Source organism: Phaenicophaeus curvirostris, chromosome 6 (assembly GCF_032191515.1).
Source record: "Phaenicophaeus curvirostris isolate KB17595 chromosome 6, BPBGC_Pcur_1.0, whole genome shotgun sequence".
Classification (NCBI taxonomy): domain Eukaryota; kingdom Metazoa; phylum Chordata; class Aves; order Cuculiformes; family Cuculidae; genus Phaenicophaeus; species Phaenicophaeus curvirostris.
The window spans coordinates 24952020-24978109 of NC_091397.1; the positions used below are offsets into that span (position 1 = coordinate 24952020).

Below are 26090 nucleotides of genomic sequence, written 5' to 3' on the forward strand. Positions count from 1 at the left end.
TGCCTTGCCAGCCTTCCTCTCCTTTTTTTCACAGACGTATAATCCAACATGAGTTCACACACTAGTAATAGCTGGGATACATATAGCTTGAAAATAAGTGCAGGTTTCAAAGCTATGTGTCTAAAATATGGTCCAAGGAACAATTGGTAACCTGTGAGTTCACACAGCATACCTGTTCTGTGTCAACAGCACTATTACTGGCTGCAGCATTCCAATAGCTTTAGCAAAACTTGATTTTGGAGGGAATAGATTCAAATCTGAAAGAGACATTATTGGTTTTTTTTAAATACTAAATTGAGTAAAAAAAAACCTTATATGGAACATATCTTAACGTTTGAAAAAGGTGAAATCTTCCACCAAAATATAGATGCGCTCTTGCACTGATGGAGTTAGAACACTGTTAGAATTGATGAATTTCAGAATGTAGGGAGCTTTTATGTCTGTTGCTCCTTTCCTTGGAGGATATTTTTGTCTTGACTGAATATTTGTTCACGGATCTTCAATAATAAAGTAAAATAGGATAATACATTAAGACAAAGCAGAGATGTTTGTGTTAAGTTTTTTAATGGTAGGAGTTTGTCATAGTGTAGATTTATGTCACATATAGAGATTTGATTTAATTCAGTTCAGTCTTTTGCTAATTTGACCTTCTTACTGCTTTAATGCTTTAGAATTCCTGAATTAATTTAATCATTTTTCATCCATTTTTTTCTGTGAGCTTCTGAAATTAATGCACTTATAAATGACAGGTACCTTTTTTTTGGTGTTGATATAACAAAAAAAAACCGCCGTAGAACTGTTTTCCTTTAATTTCTTCTGCTCATTGAGCTGTGTTGTGAGCATACTCTGACAAAGCCAAGCAACATTCTCTTACTAAATTCCTTTGATAGGTATGGAGAACAATGTCTTGGTTCATTATACAACTGATCGTGCTCACTCTGGAGATAAGATGTGTCATTTTTGATCATTTCTTTCTTACCCCAAAAACTGCTGTGGCTGAGTCATTTTCAAACCTCTAATCTTTTAGCGATGTCAGATATGACTTATCTAATGTGATAGAAAAGCTAATGCCAATTTGTTCACTGAACTCTGACAACTGTCATTACATCTCTTATAAAAGGAAAAAAAAAAAGGCAAAAGTAAATACCACATGATCTTAGCAGACATTTTCATTGTACATACCTTTTTGGTGGGTGTGTGCATGTAACCTGGGAATGCCCTCAACAGCATCTGGTATGATGGGAATAGCTACTAGAATTCATACTGTCTCAATTTTTTTAAGTGCTGTTAATGACATTTCTAGTTCAGTATCTTATGTTTGCAGCCAGTCCCTCTATGCGGCTGTGTCCTCTGTGAGTCCAGCTCTATTGAAAAAAAGATTGGAAAAAAGAAAAAAAAAAAAGATTGAAAAAGACTGAATATGTAAAGACCACCGTTACTTAATTTTCTTCTTGATAGCTTTCCTCTGGTATGGAGCTAAGTGCTCACAGAGGTTTTACTTCATCTACATTGATAACAAATGGAAACGTTTTTAGTTTTCCAATATTCTCAAGCCAGAGTAAAATGCATTTCAATACTGGCTCAAGACTACCGATTTATACTTTTTCTTAGATGTTAGCTGTTACAAGGCTTTTAGAAATGGTTCAGGTGCTAACCATGGACACCTGTGTGTTCTTTTGCCTTATGAAGCTGGAGGCATCTATATTATACATGAACTACAGGAAATCCAGGATCTTACAGAAACTGTGGTTTGAGGTCAGACAGTGTTTTGAGGCACCTAAAACAGCACCTGAATTTATTGGAAAATTTTTATTTCTCCTGTGTTCATTACACACTTATTTTTCCTTCTCTTTGGAGTTCCTGTTTGCTCCTGAGGTCTTGCACTGAGAAAAAAATTAAGAGTTATATTTGATCTTGTGCTATCCTTCCTGTAATTTGCTTGTCATGGAAGAACAGCAAGAACTGTAGTACAAGTTTTTGGGTGCTGAGTATCTAATATGCGTGTGACCACCATGCAAAAAATTCATATTGTTCTTTATTGTGTATTAAATCTGCTCAAAAATTAATGTTCTACAGGCCTTATTGATGGTTATGCAGATGAAAAAGTATTTCTGGAAAAACAGCTTCAGGAAAAAATAGATGTAATTGGCCATCTTGAGCAAGAACTACTGTGTACAGGTAACAAATTGCAGGAATTAGAGGCTGAACAGCAGCAGATCCGGGAAGAAAAGGAGTTACTCTCCAGACAGAAGGATGCCATGAGAGCAGATGCGGGGCCAGTAGAGCAGCGTATGTATTTTTCACAATTTTTCTATGAGACTTTCTTGTACTTTCAAATAAAATAATAAGTTATCTTTGTGAAGGTTCTCCCTCTCCTTTTCCATCATTAGTGAAATGTGATAGGGCAAAATGTGTTGTTTTCGAACCTGATGCCTAGCATGATAACTTTTCTTGATATTTAAACAAAAATTGACTGAATTTTCACAAGTGTTGAACAATCACAGTTGTTGTTTAAGCCAGCAGAGAACTCATACCTGTGACCATCTCTTTTTTTTTTTTTTTTTGTTATTGCTGGAAATTGAATATCTTGAAGTTAGCACCTATGGATAAAAATACTGGACTAAATACTTTCCAAGCAGAGTTTTAGAGTGACTAGCAGGCATACCTACCAGAATATGACTGAACTACACATGATGTCCATTTTAGACACAGAAGATATACTTTTCTAACAAATTCTTCTACTGGGGAAGAATGGCACAAAGGTTGTATGATAAGGAAAGCCTGTTATCCACCAGGAATGAAAACTTTTAACACTGATGGTAAAGATTGCAGATAAATACCATGTCAATGTAATCTAACTCACTGCTTACTCAAGAAAAAAAAGTATTTACATTCATAAAGTAAATATGTCTTTTAATTCTTTCTTTAATTAATTAATATTTTATGTTTGAGGAGGGAAGAAAATTAGAACAAAGGTATTTTAAGAAGTACTAATCTTTCAAGGACTGCAGTGCTGAATTGTAAATAGCAGGATGAAATTACAGTTTTATTTAATTTCTAAAACTTTATGACTATTTATAATGTTGCTGGTTTTAGAATTACACATCTTGGTATGTACTTGCAGTTTCCTGCCTCCACTTTATGTAACAATGAAGTTATAAGGACAACCTGTTGCTTCCTGCTTTATAGTGAAGATGACCTTTGTTCATGACTTCAGTTTTGTTATTTGCTATATGTTTTAGATTTCTAAGTATTTTAAATTTATTTTCATGTATAACGACTATGAGTTCTGTAAATCTGTGTAGGTACTTCTCTCATGCATACCAAAATAACTTCCTACATTTCCTAAGTTATCACAACAACTTTGTCATTAAATGCCACCTCTATCTTTGGCTTCATTTTCTCTTACATTGTTGCACCACAAGAATACTGTAGCTGGCATGTGAATTACTTTGCTTCTTTTTTTTGTTTTCTCTCTCTCTATTCTCCTAGGCCTAGTAGATGCTGCAGTCGATGCAGCTTCCCAAGCAGGTGTGTTTGTATGTTGCATGGCCAATCTGTAACTGGGTGGAAGACTCACACGTACTGACATTGTTAATCAGGATTATTGGGCTTTTGGCTTACTGACATTACTTGTAATTCTTACTGGCCTGCAGCTTTGGTGTTTTATTTCATGCTCAGTTTTACATGTCACTAACAAAATTTCCTACAATTTCTAAGCACAATAAGCAAATTCATGAATAACCATCATCTTATTCACTTGTGAATTACAGATACATAGATGGTATTGGAGGTATATTTTTTTAGCTTTTTTTTCTTTTTATTTCCAAATATAGTTGAGTCATTCATTTTGCTAACTGCACACTCTATTACATTGATATTTAATGGTTGCCTAGAAATGAGAATTTATTAAATATGATGTAAGATGATGGTGCCTAAAGGATCTTTCTTCTATAATGAAAGTTAATTATATTGTTTCTGTCTAAATATCAATCATGTTTCAAATATTATCCAAATGTAATTGCACTTTACAGTTTGGGTTTTACCTCAAGGGGCTTGTACAGTTAGTTAATATGTACTTCAATGGGCTATGGCTTAAAGGTCTTAATAAAGTGGTTTGGGGCTTTACTATATACATTTGCCAGCCTTTGCATGAGGACTGAAAGTTGGACATCCACCTAGTCACTGGTATTTACAAAGCTTCAGTTACAGTAATAACCCTCTCTGTCTGCCCAGCAACCTCACTAGGTTTGCCAGTGTTTCCTTCAAATTACTTGTGTGTATCACATTAAATGATGAAGTCTGGGAGCAGGCCCATTTTATTGATACTGGTGGTGAGAAGAGGATTAGGTTTTCCGTACTTCATTGTTAACCCCTGTGCTGACTTTAGCTGTAGTTTGCACCCACGGATTTTCGTTTCTTTTTAATTATACAAAGACCTCTTAAGTTGTAGGAAACTTAGAGAACTGATCTGAAACAACTTCACTAGCATTCCTCTGAAAATGAAAATATTATAATTTTAACATGAAATTGCTTTAGTGGTTATCTTGATTATTTTTCAGAAGAAAATATATTTTCTAAGAAACAATAATAGTAAAAACCCAAACCAGTTCGCATTATTCTGCAGGGTACAGCATGGATACCTTGGGGAGTGGTTTTGCTTCATAACATCACTAAGTATTCATATCTAAGTGTGTGATGCTTTTATCATAATCAGAATTGCTGGAGGAAACAGAAAAGCTAATGAAAGAAAAAATTGAAGTACAGCGTCAAGCTGAAAAAGAGTATGATGACCTTCAGAAACAAGTGAGAGTATTGGAAATAGACTTGGAAGAACAGGTCAATCGTTTCATAGAGCTAGAGCAAGAAAAAAATTCAGAACTAATGGACTTAAGGCAACAAAACCAGGCTTTGGAGAAGCAACTTGAGAAAACAAGAAAATTTCTAGATGTAAGTATGGCAAAAGGCTAGTTCCATGAAGGTGGGTGGGTCATCGTACCAGTGTTTTTTTGGGAAATGCTGGGTTTTTTTCAGATTTTGAGCAAACATAAAGAGGCACACAACAGTAACAGTGTTATAGGTTCCAGCCCAAGTATTTAATCAGCATTCTAAAATTGAAAATTCTTTTGAGATGCTTGCTTAGGACTGCTCTGTATTTCTAAATATAACATATTAAATATAACTTCTTAAATGTTTAAAATAATGAGAGGCTTCTAAAACTAATGAGGAAATGCACATTTTTGTGACCTCTGTTTTTAACAATTTGTGGAATTTCCCTGTTTTTCAATAAAGTCTGTTAGAGTCAGTCTAAAGTCTGTGCAAGGTCTTGTGGCTGGGTGGGGCAATTCCCAGTATCAGCATAGGCTGGGGGATGAAGGGATTGAGAGCTGCCCTGCAGAGGAGGACTCAGAGTACTGGTGGATGGAAAGCTGGACATGAGCTGGCATTGTGCATCAAAAGAAGAGTGGCTAGCAGGTTGATAGAGGCAATTCTGCCCATCTCTTCCACTTTCATGAGACCCCACCTGGAGGGCTCCCAACTTTAAAGCCCCCAGAACTGGAAAGACATGGACCTGTTGGAGCTGTTCCAGAGGAGTGCCACAAAGATTATCAGATGGATGGAGTACCTTTCCTGTGAGGAAAGGCTGAGAGTTTTAGTTGTTCAGCCTAGAGAAGACAAAGCTCTGGGGACACCTTCTTGCAGTCTTTCAGTATTTAAAGGAGTCTTATCAGAAAGATGAGGACAGACTTTTTAGCAAGGCCTGTTGCAACAGGACTAGGGGTAATGGTTTTAAACTAAAAGAAGGGAGATTTGGACAAGATAAAAGGAAGACATTTTTTACAGTGAGGGTGGTGAAACACTGGCACAGGTTGCCTAGAGAGGTGGTAGATGTCCCATATCTGGAAACATCCTAGGTCAGGTTGGATGGGGCTTTGAGCAACCTGATGCTGTTGAAGATGTTCCTGCTCACTGCAGGAGTAGTGGAGTAGATGATCTTTAAATGTTTCTTCCGACCTAAACTTTTTAATGATTGTATGAATTAAGAAGTCAGCTTTATTTGTACTTGGAAATTGAAAGCAACGTTTCTCTAAGTTTCTTTTATAGTCTTCCTTTATAATATCCAAGAATCCATCTCCAGATATTAAGCTACAACTTCCAGCCAGTGGCAGCTGTCTGTTGTACCCAACTCACTGCCTTGGGCTGCCTCTGCAATTTTATTTTAGACTCTGCCCCATATTCAGCAAACACCATCTTCCCCAACTCCTCATTTCCCCATTGTATTCTTCCTATTAAGTGTCCAGTGCTGCTGTTGGAAGAAAACTATTGTTTCTTTAACTTCTCTATTAACTCTGTAGCTAACAACAGTAGAGTGGAATAATTTTTTACATAATACGTATAACACACTGGCACTGTCTCTGTATAATCTGTTACTAAGCAGTGTTAAATGAGAGATCTTTCAAGATACTTCTTAGCACAAATGGATTTGCTTTATTTTATTTTCCTCAGTTACAAGATTATTTTTCTCACTGAAACTAGTGTGCCATAGTAGGTCATGGTTCAGAAGTAAAAATTCCATTACAAGTCCCAGAGTCATAAATGCATTGTGGTTTGGGATTATCAATAGCATGAACTGGAGAGCTCTGGACTACTGAGATGAGTAGCTGTTTGTAATAGCAGCATTAGAATTCTGCTGTTTCCTTGAAACAGCAGGTGAATTTTTCAAATCTACAGCTTGTAAAGTTTGTGGTTTTACTTCGGTTTTCTGAGGTTTTGCAAAATATTTTGTTGCTAGACAGAAGTGTTCCTCTTTGAATCAGATACTTAAGCTGCTTTATTTTCATGCATCTGATAAATGCCACTTTGTTAAACAGATAAACCTTAAAGGAGATGCTTCACTGGATGCTACCAGTTGCGCATTATTTACCATATAAAGATGTATTTCCCAAATGTCACACTGGGATATAGCAACTGTAACTGGTCAGGAGTAAAGCTGAAATGCAAGACTTAAACAATTTTTTTATTTGTGCTACACATATCAAAGACGTAAATTAGGAGAATAAGTCATAAAATAACGTTTTATTACCATTCATGTCATGTACCTGCAATAGAAGGAACAAATCTGTCATTTTTGTGAAATAATATTGGATGTATCTATGCTGTCCAAATTTTTTAATAGGAAATGTTAAATTTGTTGTACCAAATAATAAAAGAAGTTTTGTTAATGGTAGTTGCAGGAGATTCTTCTCCCTTAAAAATACTGACATACAGTTACCAGCCTCACTTTAACAGAAATAAGTAATAGTACTGTACTTAATGTAGATAGATTTTTAAGTCAAATGGTGTATCCACACAGTTTCTTAACTTTCAGGAGCAAGCAATTGACCGAGAGCATGAGAGGGACGTATTCCAGCAAGAGATACAGAAGCTGGAACAACAGCTTAAGGTTCCTCAAAGGACTCAGCCTGTCAATGAACATCAAACCAGAGAGGTAACACACCTTACTTCTTCTATTCAATGGATATAAATTACACGTTGACAGCTGTTAAGATATTGTAGTGAAGCTATCTTATGGTGTAGCTAACCTGCATCCATTTACAAGGAGGAAAGTAAATCCTCTTGGATGAAGGTTAAGGTGTTTGATGAAAGTGATGAATTTTTGATATTTTGCTATTTAGTGTTTTGGGAGTTTTTAAGGCTGGTTGGTTGTTCGGTTTTAATAGTAGATATACATTGATTTCATAACTTTCAAAAAGGCTTTTTCATATAACTTATTTTAGAAAATCCACTGTTTTCCAAAGCCTGTAGAAACATTCAAGACTACTTTAGCAATTTCACATGTTCTTATGTTGGTTTGTGACATCCTGTTTATAGTGCAGGGACACAACTGAAGGAACTGAGTTACCAAGGCTTAGCACTTGAGATGCAACAGTGCTCTCTGGGTACGCTTGAACTTCCCCAGTGAAAGTCTATCTCCAGTGAAACAAATTTAGTGACTGCAGAACAGGAGCTCAAGGGTGTCATAGAAAACTCTTAGACCCAGAAAAATCAAGAAAAGTGGCAGCACTGTAAATGCTATATATTATAAACCTTTTGCATGTTTTGTTTAATGACTTATTAGTGAATTAATTTGCATTTTATTTTTTGTGGGTTTTCTTGTGTCCTGCTTTTTGAGCAACGCTGATATTTTTGCATAATTTTTCTGCCTGATTTTCAGTATCAAAATACTACTTACTAGGCTGCACTGCGATTTTCAAATCAAAGTTCTTACTGAGGTAGTTCAGCTGCTGTAATTAAATTCTTAAGTGTTAGGAATATTTAGTATTCTATATTAGATATTTTAGAAACATAGACAGTAATAGGACATAAATTAATACATGTGAGATGTAAGTTGTTGAAGTATTTATTTGCTTATAAGTCTCAGATTTAGAGGTATATTTCTGGGGCTTTTTTGTATATTTTAACACAGAGGTTGGTAAGAAATTTTACAGTGGAAGTATTCAGTCAGTACTATGTGATATAGCTGTCATCAGCCTCTGTGAACAGTAAATCTTCTGGAATTAGCTATGTGTGTGTTAACCAACACCTATGGAGCACTTCTGCATCTATTTCCTTCTTCCTCAAGCGTGTGCGCACTCCTCTCCTGTTGACATGTCCCACAGAGGGCAGAGAAGTTTTAGCACAATTCATTTTCTTGAACCCAGGATGTTAATTTTGAGTTCATTTTGGTTTGGGTCTGTTTATAAGGTTGCCCAGGGAAGTTGTGGCTGCCCCATCCCTGGAGGTGTTCAAGGCAAGGTTGGATGGGGCCTTGGGCAGACTGATCTAGTGGGATGTCCCTGCCCATGGCAGGGGCGTTGGAATTAGATGATCTTTAAGGTCCCTTCCAACTCAAACCATTCTATGTTTCTGTAACTTGGGGTGTGGCTAGTGTGTGAATTCATGGTTAAAATTCTCATGTTAAAAAAAAACCCAAAAACTGACAAGAAGAAAAAGAAGAAAATTGCAAATTTGATTGCAAAATAAAAATTGGCCTGTATTTCTGTACAGAAGCTATGTGTAAAGTCTTCCTGATCTATATACACATAAACATGAGTGTATATTCGAAGTTGGCAGATATGCTACAATGGAAGTTTAAAGCAACTGTAACTGTGATTTTTTTAGATTTTTATTAGGTGATTTTAAATTAGAATTTTTTAGTAGGTAGAAAGAGAAGCTAATGTCTATAAGCGCCACAGGTGTAGCAGCTATTTTAGAGCTGAGTCATGTTGAATGTGATGCATTTATAGACAGAATTTTCAATAGTGCATTAGATTTACTTATCGTTTTTATCAAATGAGGCACATAATCTTACTATATAGTATATTTCAGTGTCAAAACATTGGAATATTTCATGAACATATATTTTATCATTATTTCTCATGATTTTCTGACATAGCTGGTTTATTTTTTTCTTAGCTGCATGGGTTTTGAAATGCTCTTCTTTGCCTGAATGCCTTGAGCATTTTCTGTTGATAACTTCATTTCTTTTTTTACTGTTGTTCCAGCTTACTCTGTCAACTTACTCCAGGGAGGGTTGTCTTAAAGAGTCTGCTCTGGACTTGATTTTTCTCTTTTCATTTCTCTCTCAGGGCTTTTCTGTGGTCACTTCAGACTTTGGTGTTACTCATGGATGGATAACGTCAATAATACCATCCTGACAGCTTTATATTCTGGTCCTCTTCTCTCCTATCTATTGAAATGCTTTGAGTCTTCTACCTTTTGGCTACATCGTAACTTCCTAATTGTAAATACTGAAATCAGTTTCTTGAGTGAGACAAACAATACTTTCCATGTCTCTTGCTCAATTGCTTAGTTTAACTTAGGTCTTAACTCTGTGCTTCAGGCCTAATACCATGGATTTGTTACCCACCTTTCTTATCTGTAATTTTGATTAATCTTTTCTGAAATACTGTTAGAACTGGCATCTTTCTTTACTACTCAGTTACTGTTTTAATGTGTTGTTTCTGAGCCACAAACATTGGAATCATTGAGACTGACAATGCTTTATTTGAATGCTTTGTGTCGTTTAGAAAGTAGAATGATATAATCCAGCACATCTCTTTGGTCCCAGTTATCAAACTCAGCAAGAAAACAAAACTTCTTGTTTCTTGAGATTGAAATATAAGAATTCTCTTCAAAGTTAAAGACCCAGTGAGCTTTAGGGTGTCTGTATGTCATTAATCAACTCCTTATTTCAAATAAATTTGTCTCAGTTTTTTGGAACTATGATATTCTACAAATATGAAAATAATGTCTTAACCTTAGGGCCAAGATATTCCATCCTTAGATATTAAAGGTATCTTTATAGTGGGCTGCAAAAGGAGGCCATGCTCCTTGCTTTTAGCTGACCAGAGAGCCTGAAGGCTTCAGGACAAGGTCAGTTCTAGAGAGTAGGTGGTATAGCACAGAACATATGACTGTTTGTATTTGTTGGATGTAGCACTGCAGTATCCTAAGTTTACATTCTATTTCACTTAAAGTGCAGGAGTCTCATTGCAAGAAAAAAATGTTTTTCTCTGTCAAAAATGAGTGCTGTTGCTATTGCTAGTGAAGCCTTCTGATCTAGTACAATTCATTCATCTTCTTGCATATTGTTACCAGGTTGAACAGTTAACAAATAATCTAAAAGAAAAAACAGATAAATGCAGTGAGCTTTTGCTCTCTAAGGAGCAACTTCAGAGGGATATACAGGAACGAAATGAAGAAATTGAGAAACTAGAATGCAGGATAAGAGAACTGGAGCAAGCCTTAATTATCAGTGCAGACAACTTGCAAAAGGTATTGTTTGGTCTAAAATTGTCATGTATTTACTACATTCTGTTTTTCTTGATAACAAAACAGTATGTATTTCTTATTTGTTTGTTATTAAACAAACAAGTAACTAATTTATGGTTGAAGGTGGAGGAAAGGAAGCAGTTCGGCACCATCATAGTAAAGGGAGAGTTACCTCTTGAAGTACAGCTGCAAGCTGAACGAGAAGCTGTGGATCGAAAGGAAAAGGAGGTAAAATACCTGTGAAATGTTCCCTGTTTCTGCTGATATTTTGGTTTATCACTTTTTGTTTTCTGTTGAGTTTAGTGAATTATACAAATGAAACTTTTCAACAGATCAGAGAGACAGCAGTCCAAATCTCGTGAACCATGATAATTGTTATTATTGCCTGTTAATGCTTATGACTTACTAGAGTGTTTCTAGAATCAAAATTCAGCCCAATTAAGAAAACTTCTTAGTGATTTAATCTGATTTACAGTGGATTTTAAAGTTTCATTCGATTTAAAGACTCAAAATGTCACTGAGTACACATTCTTTTGTTTGTGTATACCAAACCTGTTTACTGTAGATGTTGCACTTGAAAATTATGACATTCAATTTTTGGTATGGCTGTCTACTTTTGGAAAAATAGGTCACAAACCTGGAGGAACAATTGGAGCAATTTCGAGAGGAGCTAGAAAATAAAAATGAAGAAGTTCAGCAATTGCACATGCAACTGGAAATTCAGCGAAAGGAGTCCACTACACACTTGCGAGAACTTGAACAAGAGAACAAATTATTTAAGGTAATCATGTAACAAGGAAGCCTAGAGCTTCATTCTCTCTCCTCCTCAGAAATAAATTCTTGGAAAAAGCCATGATGCAAAATTCTTTCACTTTCTCAAGCATTCCACAGTTCAACTTGCAAAATACTGAAAAGCTTGTACAATTACTTCTCCTTCCATTCTATTTGTTTATTTTAATTCCTGTGCCTTAAATACTCATACAAGCATATGCAGAAACCGTTATATACAACGGTAACATGGATTTTTTTTTTTTTGTAGGATGAAATGGAAATACTGGGACTAGCTATCCAGAAATCTGAAGATGTCGCCGTAAAGGACCATCATTTAGTGGCTGAGAGGCTTGCTCGTATCATGCAAGAAAAGGAGCAGGAAATAGATCGTCTTCATGAACAAATTGCAAAACTGCAACAGCAACTTGAAGTCACAACTGACAACAAAGTACGCAGTTTTGAAATTCTGTTCAGTGTCCTACATTGTGTTGCTTGCTATTTAAAGAAAAAATCTCCGACAGCCCCAATTACATTATTTCCGTTGCTGCCTTAATTTAAAAATGGAAATGCTTCATTTGAAAGCAACACCTTAACACTAGTCCATTTTTAATCTTTTGTCTCTCTTTTTTACAAAGGTTGCTGTTTGCCTGCTTTATTTTTCTGCCTTATTTCAGCTTGAGTTTTTGTCTTAAATTCTTCTTCATTCCTTACTCTTCTAACCCTTCTGAACGTTTAATAGTAAGTAGCTTAACTCAATCTCAACATTCATTCCACTGTCTTCCCTACAAAGACTTATTTTCAGTGTTGTTTCAGAGACACCTGCTGGATCATGTTAAGTTTTTAGCAGTTGAACTTGAAGTCCACGGACTTGTGTGGTTAATTTGTCATCATACCAGTGCTGGCAGCATCTTCAATCCAGTTTGAAGTATGGTGGATGTGCAAAGAAAATGCTGTGTTTTATTAGAAATGTAGAGCAAGAAAGAAAGAAGCAGATTTATCTTTCTGTATTATTTACTGAGATTTAACACCTGTAGCTTCTGCTATTTTTGAGTTTTGTGTATTTTTGATAATGAGCTTCATCTTCTTCTGCATTAATTCCATTTTATACAGATATAATGCATTTGATTTAAATAGAAATACTACTTATTCTGCATTGACATAAGTGCTGGATGAAACAGGCAACAGGTCTGGCATTTTTTATGGAAAGAAACTCGGATCTTTTCAGTGGATGAATTTTGCGTTCTGAACATGTTACACATGTCCTAAGCTCTGTCCTCAAAACAGATATTTTTAATTAAGATAAGATTAGAAATTCTGTTACCCCTCAATAGCTGATAACGTTCTACTAGGACACATTGAACTCACTGAAGCAGAGCTCTGACTGTGCTGGATAATTTCACTGAGTTCATGTGTGGCCTGTAGTTGTAATGACAAAACTTTGAATTGGATTTAGGAAAGCTCATGCTTCAAGAATCCAGAACAGTTCTGCTTTATATATATAATGCAGTGACCACAGTAATAGGGTTACATTACGTGCCTTGAGAAGTATACCCAGGATTCAGGTATAATTCATTTTAATGATTAGTTCTTCTCCTGTTATATGAAGTTTCATTTTCTGAATTTCATCCTTTTACTCAGTTATATATTCCCAGACATGAAGTAATTATTCTGTTTCCTTGATTACGAGATCACTATTGCATATGAATAAATTGTTCTTAGGTTAATCCCCTTCCTAATCCCATCAACATCTTTACCCCACTAAGTGCTTTTAATTGATGCATTTGCCTTTTGTGGTCCTTTACTCCATTATGTTATGAAGAACATAATGCTTATGATAACTTGATGGTAACCACCAAATTGCTGTCTTGTCTTCTGAGAACCAAAGACTTGTTCCCACTTTCTTTGGCATTTTTTACCTTCCTCTAGTCTCTGTGGATTTTTAAAAATAAGTACTTGGCTGGCAAATCAGCTGTTCTAATTTATACAATCACGTGTTTCATTTATTCTTGTATGCATTATAAATATCTTATTATTCTGTTTAATTAATTAAACTTAATGAAGTAATGAGAAGTAAAGGGAAAAAGCACAGCTATTTTAGTAGTAAATTTAGTCATCCTCCTTCTTTTCATTATTATTTTTTTCTTCTGTTTCTAAAAGGCCCTTCTAACATTCTTGCCTATTTTAAGTAATGTAACTGATTATATTGTATAATATCCATTTCCAAATATTCTTGAGATTTCCTTCTGCTTTCTTCATTTTTAATATAGAAGGACCATACATTTCAGATCTCCAAGCATTCCTTTAAGAAAATATAATCACTTCTTGTATCTTAATCTTACTACTTATAATCCAGTCTGTCTTTATTTTAACTTCTGGATTTTTTGTCATTGTTCTGCACTCAAGAGAGAATTTGCTTCCACTGCGATATAGCAAGCAGAATTTTTATTTAAGTTTATAAAACTTATTCTATTGGAATCTAAAAGCTTTTTTTGTTTATTTAATTTAGTGTTCATCAACACCAGTGGTTCTGGGTTTTGTCTCTACTCATTTCTTGTTAGAAGTTTGTAAAAATGGCTTTTCTTTATTCTGCATCGAAAAGACATCACCCTCATGTTTGGTGTTACATCCTTTCACGAATTCCTTTCAATTTTGAGCCCCTCACAGTCTGTAATTTTAACTGTCTTTAGAACTAATTTAATAAAGTATTACTCTCTTCATGTCTTCAACAATCTCTTTTTGAATTTTGTTTGTATAGTCATATACATTTTTACATAAATACTTCTATAACTTCTATCTTTACTTGCATTTGAACTGTAGTGCAGACAAGTAATTGTGCTACGGGTGCTCTTTGCCCTGCACCTGCTTGTGCACATCTTCATGTGTGTATGCACATGCACGTGCATAGGCAGACACATATTTAGGTTTGTGATAGGAAATGTCAGAGTCAACTGTAGGTGTTTTCTGTGGTCAAAAAAAGCATGTTGTAATGGTGCTTTTCAACACATTTAATTAAAGGTCTATTTGTATATAAAAATTAAGTCATCTTAATTAGCTGTGTCCTATATAACTCTTTTTGACCATATGAATTCCATGAAGAGCACAGTACCTGTTTCACCTAACTGAACGTATCTGGCCTGTGTATGGTAAGGTTGAGCATTCTTTTTTTTTCCTTCTAATTTTTTAAAGGAAATTCTGTATGTAGCATAATGCTAGAGAATTTATCTGTAAGTTTGAAGCTTCATAAGCATTTTGTTGGATTTTTTTTGAATAAAAATAAAACATTAAACCTTGGTTGCATAAGAGGACTGAACACCAGAGACATGACTGCTTCACTTGTTCCCATTTTAATTTTTACTAAGAAGGACAAGACTGAACTTTGGACCAAATTATTTGGGGGGAAGTATTGTGAACACTTAAACTTCAGTGTTTCTTATCTCTGTGGATCTTACGAATGCTTTCTATTTCATTTGATACTTTCACACCTATTTTATTATTCATTTAGTTCACAGGTTATTTTGTAAGTCCCATGTGAAGATATACTGATTGTCATAAAACTTTATACCCCATTAAGAAGTTCACCAGGGTCATACTTCCTTTTACCAGATGTTTCAATGTGTTTTTAAACCGTTGCTGCAAAGTCCAGGAGAAAAATTACCTAAGGATTTAATAGTTACCCATTGTGATGTTCTTTTGTTCTGGTTTTCTTCAGATTATAGAAGAGCAAAACGAGCATATAAGGGAGCTTGAAACCCAGATAGAATGTCTGAAAAGCGATCAAGAACGTGTGAAGAAAAAGAATTATGAGGAAGTAGAGCAGTTGAATGATGTGATTGATAAGCTTCAGCAAGAACTGGCAAATATTGAACAAAAAGTACCTACAGACATTGCTGCTTTTCAAGAAGATGCTGACAGTCTGAAATACACACTTGAAACAATTCTAGCAGAAAAAGAAGCATTGGAGAAGCAGGTAGAAAACATGAATGTAGAGGCATCTCAAACAAAGAATGTGCTCGAGGAAACAAACTTGAAAATGGATCTGCTACAACAAGAAATAAGTATGTTAAAAAAAGAGCATGAAAGAATGACAGAGAAGTATAAGTGTGTGCTGATGAAAGGTGATAAAACAGAAGATGGGAGCGATGGGAAAACGGAAAAAGTGGAAGAAGGCTCATGTAAGAAGATAAAATTGCTAGATCAAACACAGCTTACGCCTTCAGATGAAAATACAAACGTCACCATTAGCAAGATGGAGGTACAACTGCAGCAACTTCAGGCATGTATTAAGGAAAAAGATTCAGAACTGTGCCAGTCATACAATGAAATAAAAGACCTGAAAGAGCAAAGCAAAGCTGAAAGAGAAACTCTTAACAAAAAGATATTAGAACTGGAAAAAGCATTAATGGAAAAAGTTGCTGCTGCTCTTGTGAGTCAGGTTGAGCTAAGTGCAGTTCAAGAGCAAAGGAAATTCATGCAGGAAACTTGGGAAGCTTCAAAATGTGTGGAGGAAGCAAGCAAGAAAGCCAGGACGGAGAGTTTGAGTGACAGAACTGAAAATGAGATGAAATCAAAATTGTCAGTGTCAACACAGAGGCTTAGTGAGATGGAGGACCAACAGGCAATGGTAAATCGTAACTTGGAGCTAGAAAAAGAAAATGTAATAATCGCACAAAAGGAAGCTGAAGTGAAAGAAGAGAGCCTCTTGGAACTTCAGCAATTTGTAGAAGTGGTTCAAGAAAAACACAAAAGAGAGATTCAGGAATACATTAAGCAAGAAGAAATGCAGACATATCAGGTAAATTAGATGCCATTTTGGTTTGGATTGTTTTCATTAAAATCAGTTATTTTATGTGGACTGTAATGAATGAAACACTTCTTAATGACACTAGTGATAGGAATACTCTGCTGTGTGGGGAAGATCTTAATTTCTGTATTATTCCTGGAGTTACAAAGAAGAGGAGGGTATCATTTCCCATTTTGCATTAAAAACACCTTGCCTTTTCATTAATATAGGATGATTTTTGATTTTGAACATATGCTATCTTATTCTTACATTGAACTGACATAGAATGGAGTGGATTACACTTTTACATGTCATGGAAGTAAAGAACTAAAAATTAAAATTATAAAAACTGTCTAGGAAAGGCTCAGAATGATAAGGGAGTGATAGTTATTTGTCTGTACAGGGGGGATTCTGACAGGGGGAGGTGGCTTGTTTGTTTTATGTATGCTTTTATTTTGGTCTTCTTTTTCTCACTTTCCTGTCTTGATTCCAAAGATATTTCCCATTAGCAGTTTTTACCAGTATACATTTGTCCTGATTTCCATCTACCCCTGGTTACATTGCCTCTGAATTTTAAACCTTCAAAGTTGACTACGCTTGATAACACAAGCATGGTTTGATTGCCAAAACTCTTAAGTTTAGAGACATCATGGAACCCAGTGCTGGACCAGGAAAGTTTCTATGACCTCTCATCCAAATGCAGATTGAATTGATGTGATAAGCATCTAATAAATTTAATAATATCATCAGGCTTTGTTTCCTACTCTCTGACTTTCCTCCCAGTGCTTTCTACATGGTGTAGCAAATTTCTGCTTGCAGTTCAGTAAACTGTAAGAAGAAAGTCTCCCACGCTTCTCTAGTTTGTGGGAGTTAATCTAGGAAAATTGCCTTTCAGTCTTAACTTTTTGAGAATATGTTAATCCAAGTAACATTTGTTTTCTTTTTTGGGGTTTTTTTTCATTTGTGGCTTTTGTAAATCGGTGTGAAAGTGATCAGTGCTCTTAATACTTGATTCTTTGTAAGATTCTTCATCATTTTCTATATCTTGTGTTGCCATGTAGGTAGGAGCACAACTCATGGAAAGTCAAAAAGAAAATGTACTTATTGATGAACTTGAACTAAGGAAAATTAAAGAAGAGGCATCTGCTGCTAAGGAAGAACTGAGCAGTTACAGAGAAAAGGCAGAAAAACTTCAGCAAGAACTAGCAGTAAGAACCAAATTGTTCCATATTGTATTTAAAGCAAATGATTATACAGGACTTATTGTGCAAATATGCATGCCATAGCTTTTTTTTTAATCTTCTACTGAGAATGCCACTAGGAAAAACAGTCACTCGGTAGCTGCTGTCAGTGGAATAGAGCTGATGGTGTAGATGGAATTTCACTTGTTGCCAAAGTACATGCTTTTACAGTCCAGTATAGGGCAACAGTGAATCTAGAGCTGTATTCCTTATGAGATAATATTTGTTATGTGTGTCATAACTGCTTTAAAATAGGACTAATCTGAGCTCTAATGGTAGAGAGGATTGTTTGGATTTTACATTTTAAGTATTTGGAAGGACTGCAATTCAGATTCTCCATATTTACAGGTAAAAGAAGAAAGTCTGATAAATCTTCAGGAAGACCTATGCAAAGTTAAAGAGAACCTGTCTCAAGCAGAAGAGAGACTTGCAAGGTACTTGAGAAAGGACAAAGAAATGGCAAAAACTGTAAGCAAAAAGGATGCAGAAATATTGTGTGATTTGTCAACCAGTGAGTCTACTGTAATTAGGAAAAGCTCATCATCGCAAACAGACAGGACTGTGGAAATCAACAGCTGTATCCGGACTTCACCAGTCCTTGTTAAAAATGCAGAAATCCAAATTGATTTGCAAAATGGATGTTCTTCAGAAGAGATTGCAGAGATCATTAGAGAATTTAATGAAAAAATTGAGCAGATGCAAGAACTCCATGCTGCTGAAATCATGGACATGGAGACAAGGCATATCTCTGAATCTGAAGGATTAAAGAGAGAGAAGTTTGTTGCTGTGCAAGTATTGACTGAAGAATGTAATACTTTAAAAGAAATCATAGAAACTCTACGAGCTAAAGAAGTACGTATCCTGTTTTATATTCCTTGAACTACTTCTGTTTGTGCTTTTGCTTCTGCTACAGCAGTTTTCATTTCTATTAAGTGTGAACCATGACGTGCTCAGTAGAAAGCTTTTACATGTTCCCACGTTTTCATGGCCTAGGAAGAGATTGTGAACCGCTTTCTCAACAATTCAAGTTTGAGAGTGTGTTCGACTATCAGATGCTTCCTTGTTGTGCCTACTGCCTTGGAGCTGTCCTACTCTGAGATGTGGGAACAAGCGTAGCTCACCCTGTCGAGTGAAGCCTTTCTCATCTCCATTTTGATTACTTTGTTCAGTTTACCCTGCAATCAAAGAGGCTCATATCGTTTCCTGCTCCTTAGAATTAGCTGTCTTCTTGTGAGTGGATGTGGTGTGATTAAAGATTTGATTTTTCTTTTTTCTAATTCTAGGGAATCACGGTTTCTGGATTAGCACGTTCTCCACTGTATCAAGCTAGAGATGGAGGTTCGAGTGGTAAAAAACTTTTTTTTTGAAGATTTCAAACAGCTTTCTAAATTAAACCTGCTTTTTTAAGTTTACTGTTAAAGAGTTTGTGTTGTAAGAAATAAAAACAACTGCTCCCCAGATCGAAGCAGAAACCTATCGCACTAAGAAAAGGCACTGATCGTGCCATGTCTATCAAATTTGCGGCAAAAGAGAAATAACTGGAGTGGGTTGAGTACAGGCATCAGAGGATTCTTACTCATTACTTTTATCTCTTCAGTGTAGCTTCATCGTCTCCTGATACAATTTAAAGGTGTTCATCGCTAGCAGTGAGAGATGATGACAGGTTCTGACTTCTCCAAGAGCGATAAAAATTATTGATATGAACCTTTTCATAGGCAAAGGCTAAGCATATGGCGGGGGGTGGGGGGCGGATTTAGCAGAAGTGTTTATGGAAGGAGTTATTTCTGTTTTAGAACTAAACTAGAATTTTTTAGTTTGGTTGTTTTGGTTTTGTAGTTTTGGGGGTTTATTAAGTTTTGTTTTGCTGTTACTGCTTTGAAACTGAAAAAGAAAAACTATAAAACAGGTTGTCTTTGGGCTTAGAATCAACTCTGGTGACATGCAGCTGCCTGTTACAACAACAGACAAAAATAGTTTTTTTGATGCCTGTTCTTCAAAGTTTCACAGTAATCCAGCTTTCATGTTTTTTTCTCCTTTTATTTTAGACTCCAGTTCAGACTTGAGTCAAGGAGTGTATCTTGCTCAGACCCAGGGATCTGATGTGATATCTGAAGGAACAGATGAAGGCGAAACTTCAACAGATTTACTTCCAAAAAAAATTAAGGTAAAACAGAACTGATCATTTTTATTATGGAACAAGAAAGATAGTACCAAAACCTAAGATTAGCTGGTGCTTGACTAGTGAAAGGAGAGCCATTTAGATAAGTTTTAAAGTGTCACTTGCGTTAAAACATTTTAAAATACTTCTGATAAATTATATGCATTTCTGCATTTTAAATTAGGTTAAAAATGAGTTTTGTAACCGTAAGCTTGCTCTCAATTAGTATTATGAGAAATGTTACTACTGTTAATTATAAGTTATTGTAGTTACTGTGTATTAATGATAAAGTCATGATCATATATTACACAATTTTAGAGTCTGTTAGAGGTGCAAAATATATATTATGAAAGTAAACGTGTTTATCATATATGAAAACAAGTCTTTTGCAGAAAAACTCTAGCTTAATAGTAATTTCAAAAAGCATATTGCAAAGCTCACAGGGAAGCTCCCCAAGACTTCGTTTTTAATGTATCAATTTCTATTGGTGACTGTTTTAGAATTTGAGTGTTGATTTGACAGATAGACTTCGGAAATTTTCATTTGAAACGGGGGATAATACACATATTTAATAAGTTCTAGTTTGGTAGATACAAAGAACTATATAATACTTCTGTTTTTGATACGATGAAGCATAAATAATTTTCCTTATGCTGATCAATTTAGAAGTACCAATAGTGCAATATGTATTAAAGAAGACTGTTGTTATTAGGACTGACATTACTGATTTCTTTTTGTGTTTATTGTAGGGTTTGCTGAGAGCAGTCCATCACGAAGGCATACAGGTGCTGTCGCTCACTGAATTTCCATATGGTGAAAGAGAGATGCCACCTCTTGGGCAAGAGCCTGAATCTTGGCTTGAGGAAAGGAAAGCGTTTCTAAGCACTATTTCATCTTTGAAAGACCTAATTGCAAAAATGCAACTTCACAGAGAAGCTGAGGTATCAATAATACCATAAGATTCTATTGAAAGAAAAAATAATTTATGATAATCTAACAAGGCACATTCACAATTCAGGATTAAGTGTTCCAAATATAGTGCTACAAGGCAAAAGATTTAAAAAGCATGCAGGAAAACTGCATATTGCACTTTCTGGTAATAAAATATATCTTAAATTACAGCTGGCATTTGTTCTTCTGTGCATTATAGATTTTGACTGCATAGATCCACCTTTTAAAAATAATTCTGTTTTGAAAGTATGTTTCTAATAAGAGATAAAGTGGATTTACTACATACTGTAGTGAGAAAAAAGAGGAGAAAAAAAATTTAAAATACAACTCAATGTTAATAATCTGTTAAAACTTTATTAGAATTTGTCTGTCTAATTACCCCAGTTAGACTTTTGGATATATGTAAGTAGTTTCTATTACTTCAACATGGGAAATGAGGGGATTAACTTCAAATCCTCTTCATACACAGTATCTGCACACTACCACATAACTCTGGGAGAGTCTAGTAACGTATTTGTAACATCATAAAAATTAAAAGGATGGTGTGATACAGTAACATAAATAATAATTACATGGTGCTAAGGTTTCATTTATGAAAAGCTAAATTGCTTCCATCTGAAACACAATTCAGCATTTGTGGATGCAGAAGAAATCATAACATGTTTAATAAGTAGATTCATTTGTATGGATGAATGTTACGTAACAGTTGAGTAAGAAAAGCTCAATATTTCACTGAAAACACACATTTTACATAAAATTATAATGACCATTCTTGATGCGATCTTTGAATTCTGCTGCTTAAGTTGTTTTTATACCACTCTAGGTTTATGCAAGTACTCAATCTCCTGAAGGCATCTCAGACTGGCGAGGAGAACTTCTGTATGCTATTCAGCAGCTTTTTGTGAGAGAGCAAAATGTTCTGCTTGCTGCATTTCAAACTGAACTTGCAGAACTGGGCACAAGAGATGCGGTGATATTGATGAATCAGTTAGAGCACAGACTACAAGAGCAGGTAATACAAAACATACCTTAGTCAAAGTGTGTTTGTCTACATTAGATTTTAATTTTGAATGTCTAAATCCATTTGAAAAGCTATGTAGTAATAGTAGTTTTGAGAGTCTAGGGGTGAAAGCAAAGTAAAAATGTAGGAAGAAGAGATGTCTTTAAAAAGAAAAACTGATGTGGCTCAAGAAAGTTATTTTTGGGTGCACAAGCTATAGAATAAATACAGCCTTCAGAGATCAATTTGAATTAAACATAGTTGGCTTAAGCTTGATTCCATTAAGTTAATGAGAATTATGTTACGCTGCCTAAGAAAAGGTAGCTTGTATATATTACTACAAAGCAAGATAGAAGAAGAGGAAATGATAAGGCTGCTATGGGACAGAAGTCGGTAATCTCTGGAACATGGAAGGATTAGTGAGGAAAATTACAATTTGCCATAAAACTGGTCACTCTTGATTTTGTAATTCTGATGCCTAGTCGAAAAATAAAAAAATGACAGGCAGTTCTTCCAATTTTATAATATTGACTTAATTGTGACTTAATTGAAAATATTTTGAATATATAAGCAGTCTGAGTACAGAAGTAAATTTAATATCCATACCATAGATATTCTGATAGAATCTGGAGTTTTACTTTTGAATGTTTCTGATGCTAATAGGCTACTAACCAGAGAGCAGCAATGGACTCTCTTCAGAATGCAGACAGAAGAAGTTTACTGATGGAGATTCAAGTATTACATGCTCAGATGAACAGTAAGAAAAATAATCCAAAGAGAGAACAAGAGATGGACTCAAAAAGCCAAGGTGACTTCTGTGGTAATATATGTCTGTTTCCACATGCTTCCATGGCTGTGCTCATAATGTTGTAGGCTGAAAAATACTGACTTTCATTGCTCTCTGATTTTGATATGCATATCCTAAGCATGTCTACTTTTCATCTTTTTCAATCTTGTTGGACTAATTTTGCAGAAATTAAGATTTCATCTGTTCTCTTACAACTTCAATCAAATTGAAAGTGATACAAAGTTATTTCAATTTCTGTAAAAATCAGGCTTGTACTTTAGGGCAATTTTCCATGTCTGTGCTTTGGTGTTTAGGTTCAACTTTAGCTTTGAAATTGTCTAAGTTGGGTGGTCAGTCATAATGAGCAAACTAAGAAGCAATTAGAATGAACAACAAAAAGTTCAGAGAACAGGTAAATGTGAAAATTAAGTAAATGCTCACTGTCAGTGTTTTGTCACAAAAATCTGATCACAAGTATACACACTAACTTAAGTTATGTTAGTCATAATCCAAATGATGCATATCAATGTGGTTGTGCACATAGGCTTTTAAAGCACTTTAAGAGTTGAAGTGATTTCTTGGAAAGTATCAAAGGTAAACCAGTATAAAAAACATGGTTTTGTTTTCACTCCACTACTGAAAGAATATATTATTTTAAAGTCATAGCGATAGCCTCGTAGTCGTTCTCTGTGCTTGGGGAATCTTTTTGCAAATAGGCATTGTTGTTTGTTTACTATCTAATTTCTATATTAACTGTACTCTTATTAGAAATGCTGGAGTATAATATGCAGCAGAAGCAGTCACAGATACTGGAGATGCAAGTGGAGCTCCGGAGTATGAAAGACAGAGCAGCAGAGCTTCAGGAACAGCTGAATTCAGAAAGAATGATGAGTGCAGAGCTGAAGAATGAACTTGCACAAGCCAAACTAGAGCTTGAAACAACCCTCAAAGCACAGCACAAGCACTTCAGGGACCTAGAAACCATCAGGTGCAGCTTTCACTGCCAGTCTTTCTGTGTTGACAGTGAAGATGATCTTTCCTACATTTCAAATTGTAATACTGATTTTATTAAGGAATTGGATCTCTTGGAATGTAAATACATCTCAGTTTTTCTGTAAAACAAACAACAAAAAGACTTCCGTTCCATTTGACAAAAAAATGTAATTCCACAGATTAAGACCTGATTCATAGTTTGAATTACTGATTCCTAATGATTCGTTAATATCAGGTTTCTTGTTAAATTTTGACATTAGACTACTGTATACAAGCTTATAAGCATACCATATTTATTAAAGACTTTTCTGTTTCTAAAACTGAACATGGAGAAGAAATTGCAGAGTTAAGCAATGACTTTGCAGGTATTTCCATATGAAATTCTATAACTTCTAAGTGTTTCTTTGTCATGGTCAACAGCAGAGGGACCAGGACAAATATCTGGCTTTCAAGAAAGCCTTTTTACTTATGCCTTTACCTGATGGATGTGACTATGACTATGTACAGTTTCACCTCGGACATAACAAATCAAGACATTAAGAATTAGTTGATATTACTTTCTAGATTACCTTACAGCTTTCAAAGATCATAAAGAGCAAGATTGTTTTCTGAATTGGTGGAAAATTGATTTGCAAAAAAACCAAAAAAACGACAAAAAACCCGAAAAATTCAGGGCATGGATTGTTGTGGTTTTTTTTAATCCCCTCCCAGCCCAAGAAGATTTTTTTTCTTTTGAGACATGGACCAGCAAAATACATTTCCCTTCCGTTCTTTCACATTTTGACCAGTGGCTGGATTAAGTTGAACACTAGCTGCATCTGAAACGATTAAGAAAAATTGCAGCTACAAAGTTAGCAGATTGGGCACGCTTTCTGTCATTTTTGAGCTATGCAACTCTTTTTTTATTTTTGAGTTGACTTGCTTTTCTAAATAGGCTTTTCAGTGTTACTCTACTGCACAAGCACTGTTTTCAGAGTAAATATCCAGTTACTGATGTAACTGTGGCAGAATTAGAGCCATTGTCTAATCTAAAGTTTGCCCATTTCTATTTTAGGACTGAAGTTAAAGAAAAAGCAGCGGAGCTAGATATTCTTAAGGATACAATGGCCAGTGAACAGAAAAAGTCAAGAGAGCTACAGTGGGCTTTGGAAAAGGAAAAAGCTAAAATGGAACGCAGCGAGGAAAGAGGAAGAGAAGAGCTTGAGGTATTCCATTAATCCTACTTTGTATAATAGCCCTCAGATACTCAAGGGGATGGGACATTGCTAACATGACTACATCTAGCTCCCACCACAACCTAACTCATAAAAGAAAGTATTTAAGAATATTATTTAATGAGTTCTATTATTTTTCTCCATTTTAAAAGTTGGCAGTTCTACTTTATGAAAACCAGACTAGGGAGTTAATGCACTAGTAGCTTCCCTGTTACATCTGCCGTGTTTGATATAGTGAGGGAGAGAGCAGATATCCTAGTACAAGTATTAAGACAAAAAACAATTACTTCAACAGTGTAGATTTCTTTACATCTTGAAGTCTTAACTTGCAAAATCACTTTCAGAGTTTTAGAAGGTAAAAGCAGCTAGTTATCTTCAACTTCAGAACTACAGCTGTTGTATCTCATTAAAAAGCATATGTTACAAATATGCTTCTTTTATGAGATAATCTGATTTTAGAATAAAGACACCTGTAATATATTTGAATATCAGAAGTGACTGCAGCACTTGGAGTATTGTCACATTCATTGTGAATAGTAAAATTTGTTAAAAGCAACATGTGTAAAAGTGGCGTATTTGCAGTTGCAGAAGATAACGGAAGGTATACACAAAACACTTACTCAATTCTTCTGTTTTCTTATGGAAGGATTTAAAATTTTCCCTTGAAGATCAAAAACAAAAGAACTTGCAGTTAACTAAACTTCTGGAGCAAGAGAAACAGCTGTCAACTGATCTGCAACAGAAAATTGAATCCCAGGAAGCACTCAGTGCTGCCCAGCTGTCACGTGAACGAGGCCGTAATTCTGAGTTGCAGGTGCTTCTTGAATCAGAGAAGGTTCGAGCTCTTGAAATAAGCAGTGCCCTAGAAAGGGAAAAAGAGCTGTGTGCTCAGCTTCAAAGTGCTGAAGATAAGGAGCGAGCTGGAACACCTAATCCATCTGAGGAATTACTTAAAGAGCTACAGAAACAAATGGATGAAAAACATGACCGTATAGTGGAGTTAGTAAGAGAGATGGAGAAGTATAAACTGGAATCTGTGCAAGTGAGACAGCAAATGGAAAAAGAAAGGCAGATCCAGAGGAAAGCATTACAAGCAGAACAAGATGCTAACATAATAGCACAGAAGAAACTCCATGATCTCGAATCCAAAGTAGAAGACCTTCAGTGGCAGCTTGGAGAAAAGAAGCAAGAAGTTCATAAATTAGGCAATGAAACAAAGAAGTTGCAGGAAATAATCCAAGAACTACAGAAGAAAGAGCAGGAGAATGGAGGAAGAAAGGAAGCTGAAAGGACACCAAGCCACAAGCCAAATGAGGTACGGTAGGACTGAGAGCAATGTGTAATACCGAACCATGGAATTTAGCTTTTAATTCTTTTGTT

The 26090-nt window shown here is 35.3% G+C and overlaps 1 protein-coding gene across 2 annotated transcripts in view; it reads left to right on the plus strand.

The window, feature by feature from the left end:
- The window catches only part of AKAP9 (A-kinase anchoring protein 9), a 110787-nt gene that overhangs the window by 74869 nt on the left and 9828 nt on the right, over positions 1 to 26090 (plus strand). For both annotated transcript variants that reach the window (XM_069859607.1, XM_069859608.1), the window contains 19 exons: positions 2077 to 2289; positions 3493 to 3531; positions 4718 to 4950; positions 7370 to 7489; positions 10642 to 10818; positions 10939 to 11043; positions 11444 to 11596; positions 11855 to 12034; positions 15296 to 16378; positions 17428 to 17574; positions 17956 to 18459; positions 18891 to 18954; positions 19653 to 19771; positions 20515 to 20706; positions 21540 to 21728; positions 22380 to 22524; positions 23272 to 23491; positions 24551 to 24701; positions 25357 to 26025. In XM_069859607.1, the coding sequence (XP_069715708.1) occupies positions 2077 to 2289; positions 3493 to 3531; positions 4718 to 4950; positions 7370 to 7489; positions 10642 to 10818; positions 10939 to 11043; positions 11444 to 11596; positions 11855 to 12034; positions 15296 to 16378; positions 17428 to 17574; positions 17956 to 18459; positions 18891 to 18954; positions 19653 to 19771; positions 20515 to 20706; positions 21540 to 21728; positions 22380 to 22524; positions 23272 to 23491; positions 24551 to 24701; positions 25357 to 26025 (4703 nt within the window). The remainder of the gene's footprint in view (positions 1 to 2076; positions 2290 to 3492; positions 3532 to 4717; positions 4951 to 7369; positions 7490 to 10641; positions 10819 to 10938; positions 11044 to 11443; positions 11597 to 11854; positions 12035 to 15295; positions 16379 to 17427; positions 17575 to 17955; positions 18460 to 18890; positions 18955 to 19652; positions 19772 to 20514; positions 20707 to 21539; positions 21729 to 22379; positions 22525 to 23271; positions 23492 to 24550; positions 24702 to 25356; positions 26026 to 26090) is intronic.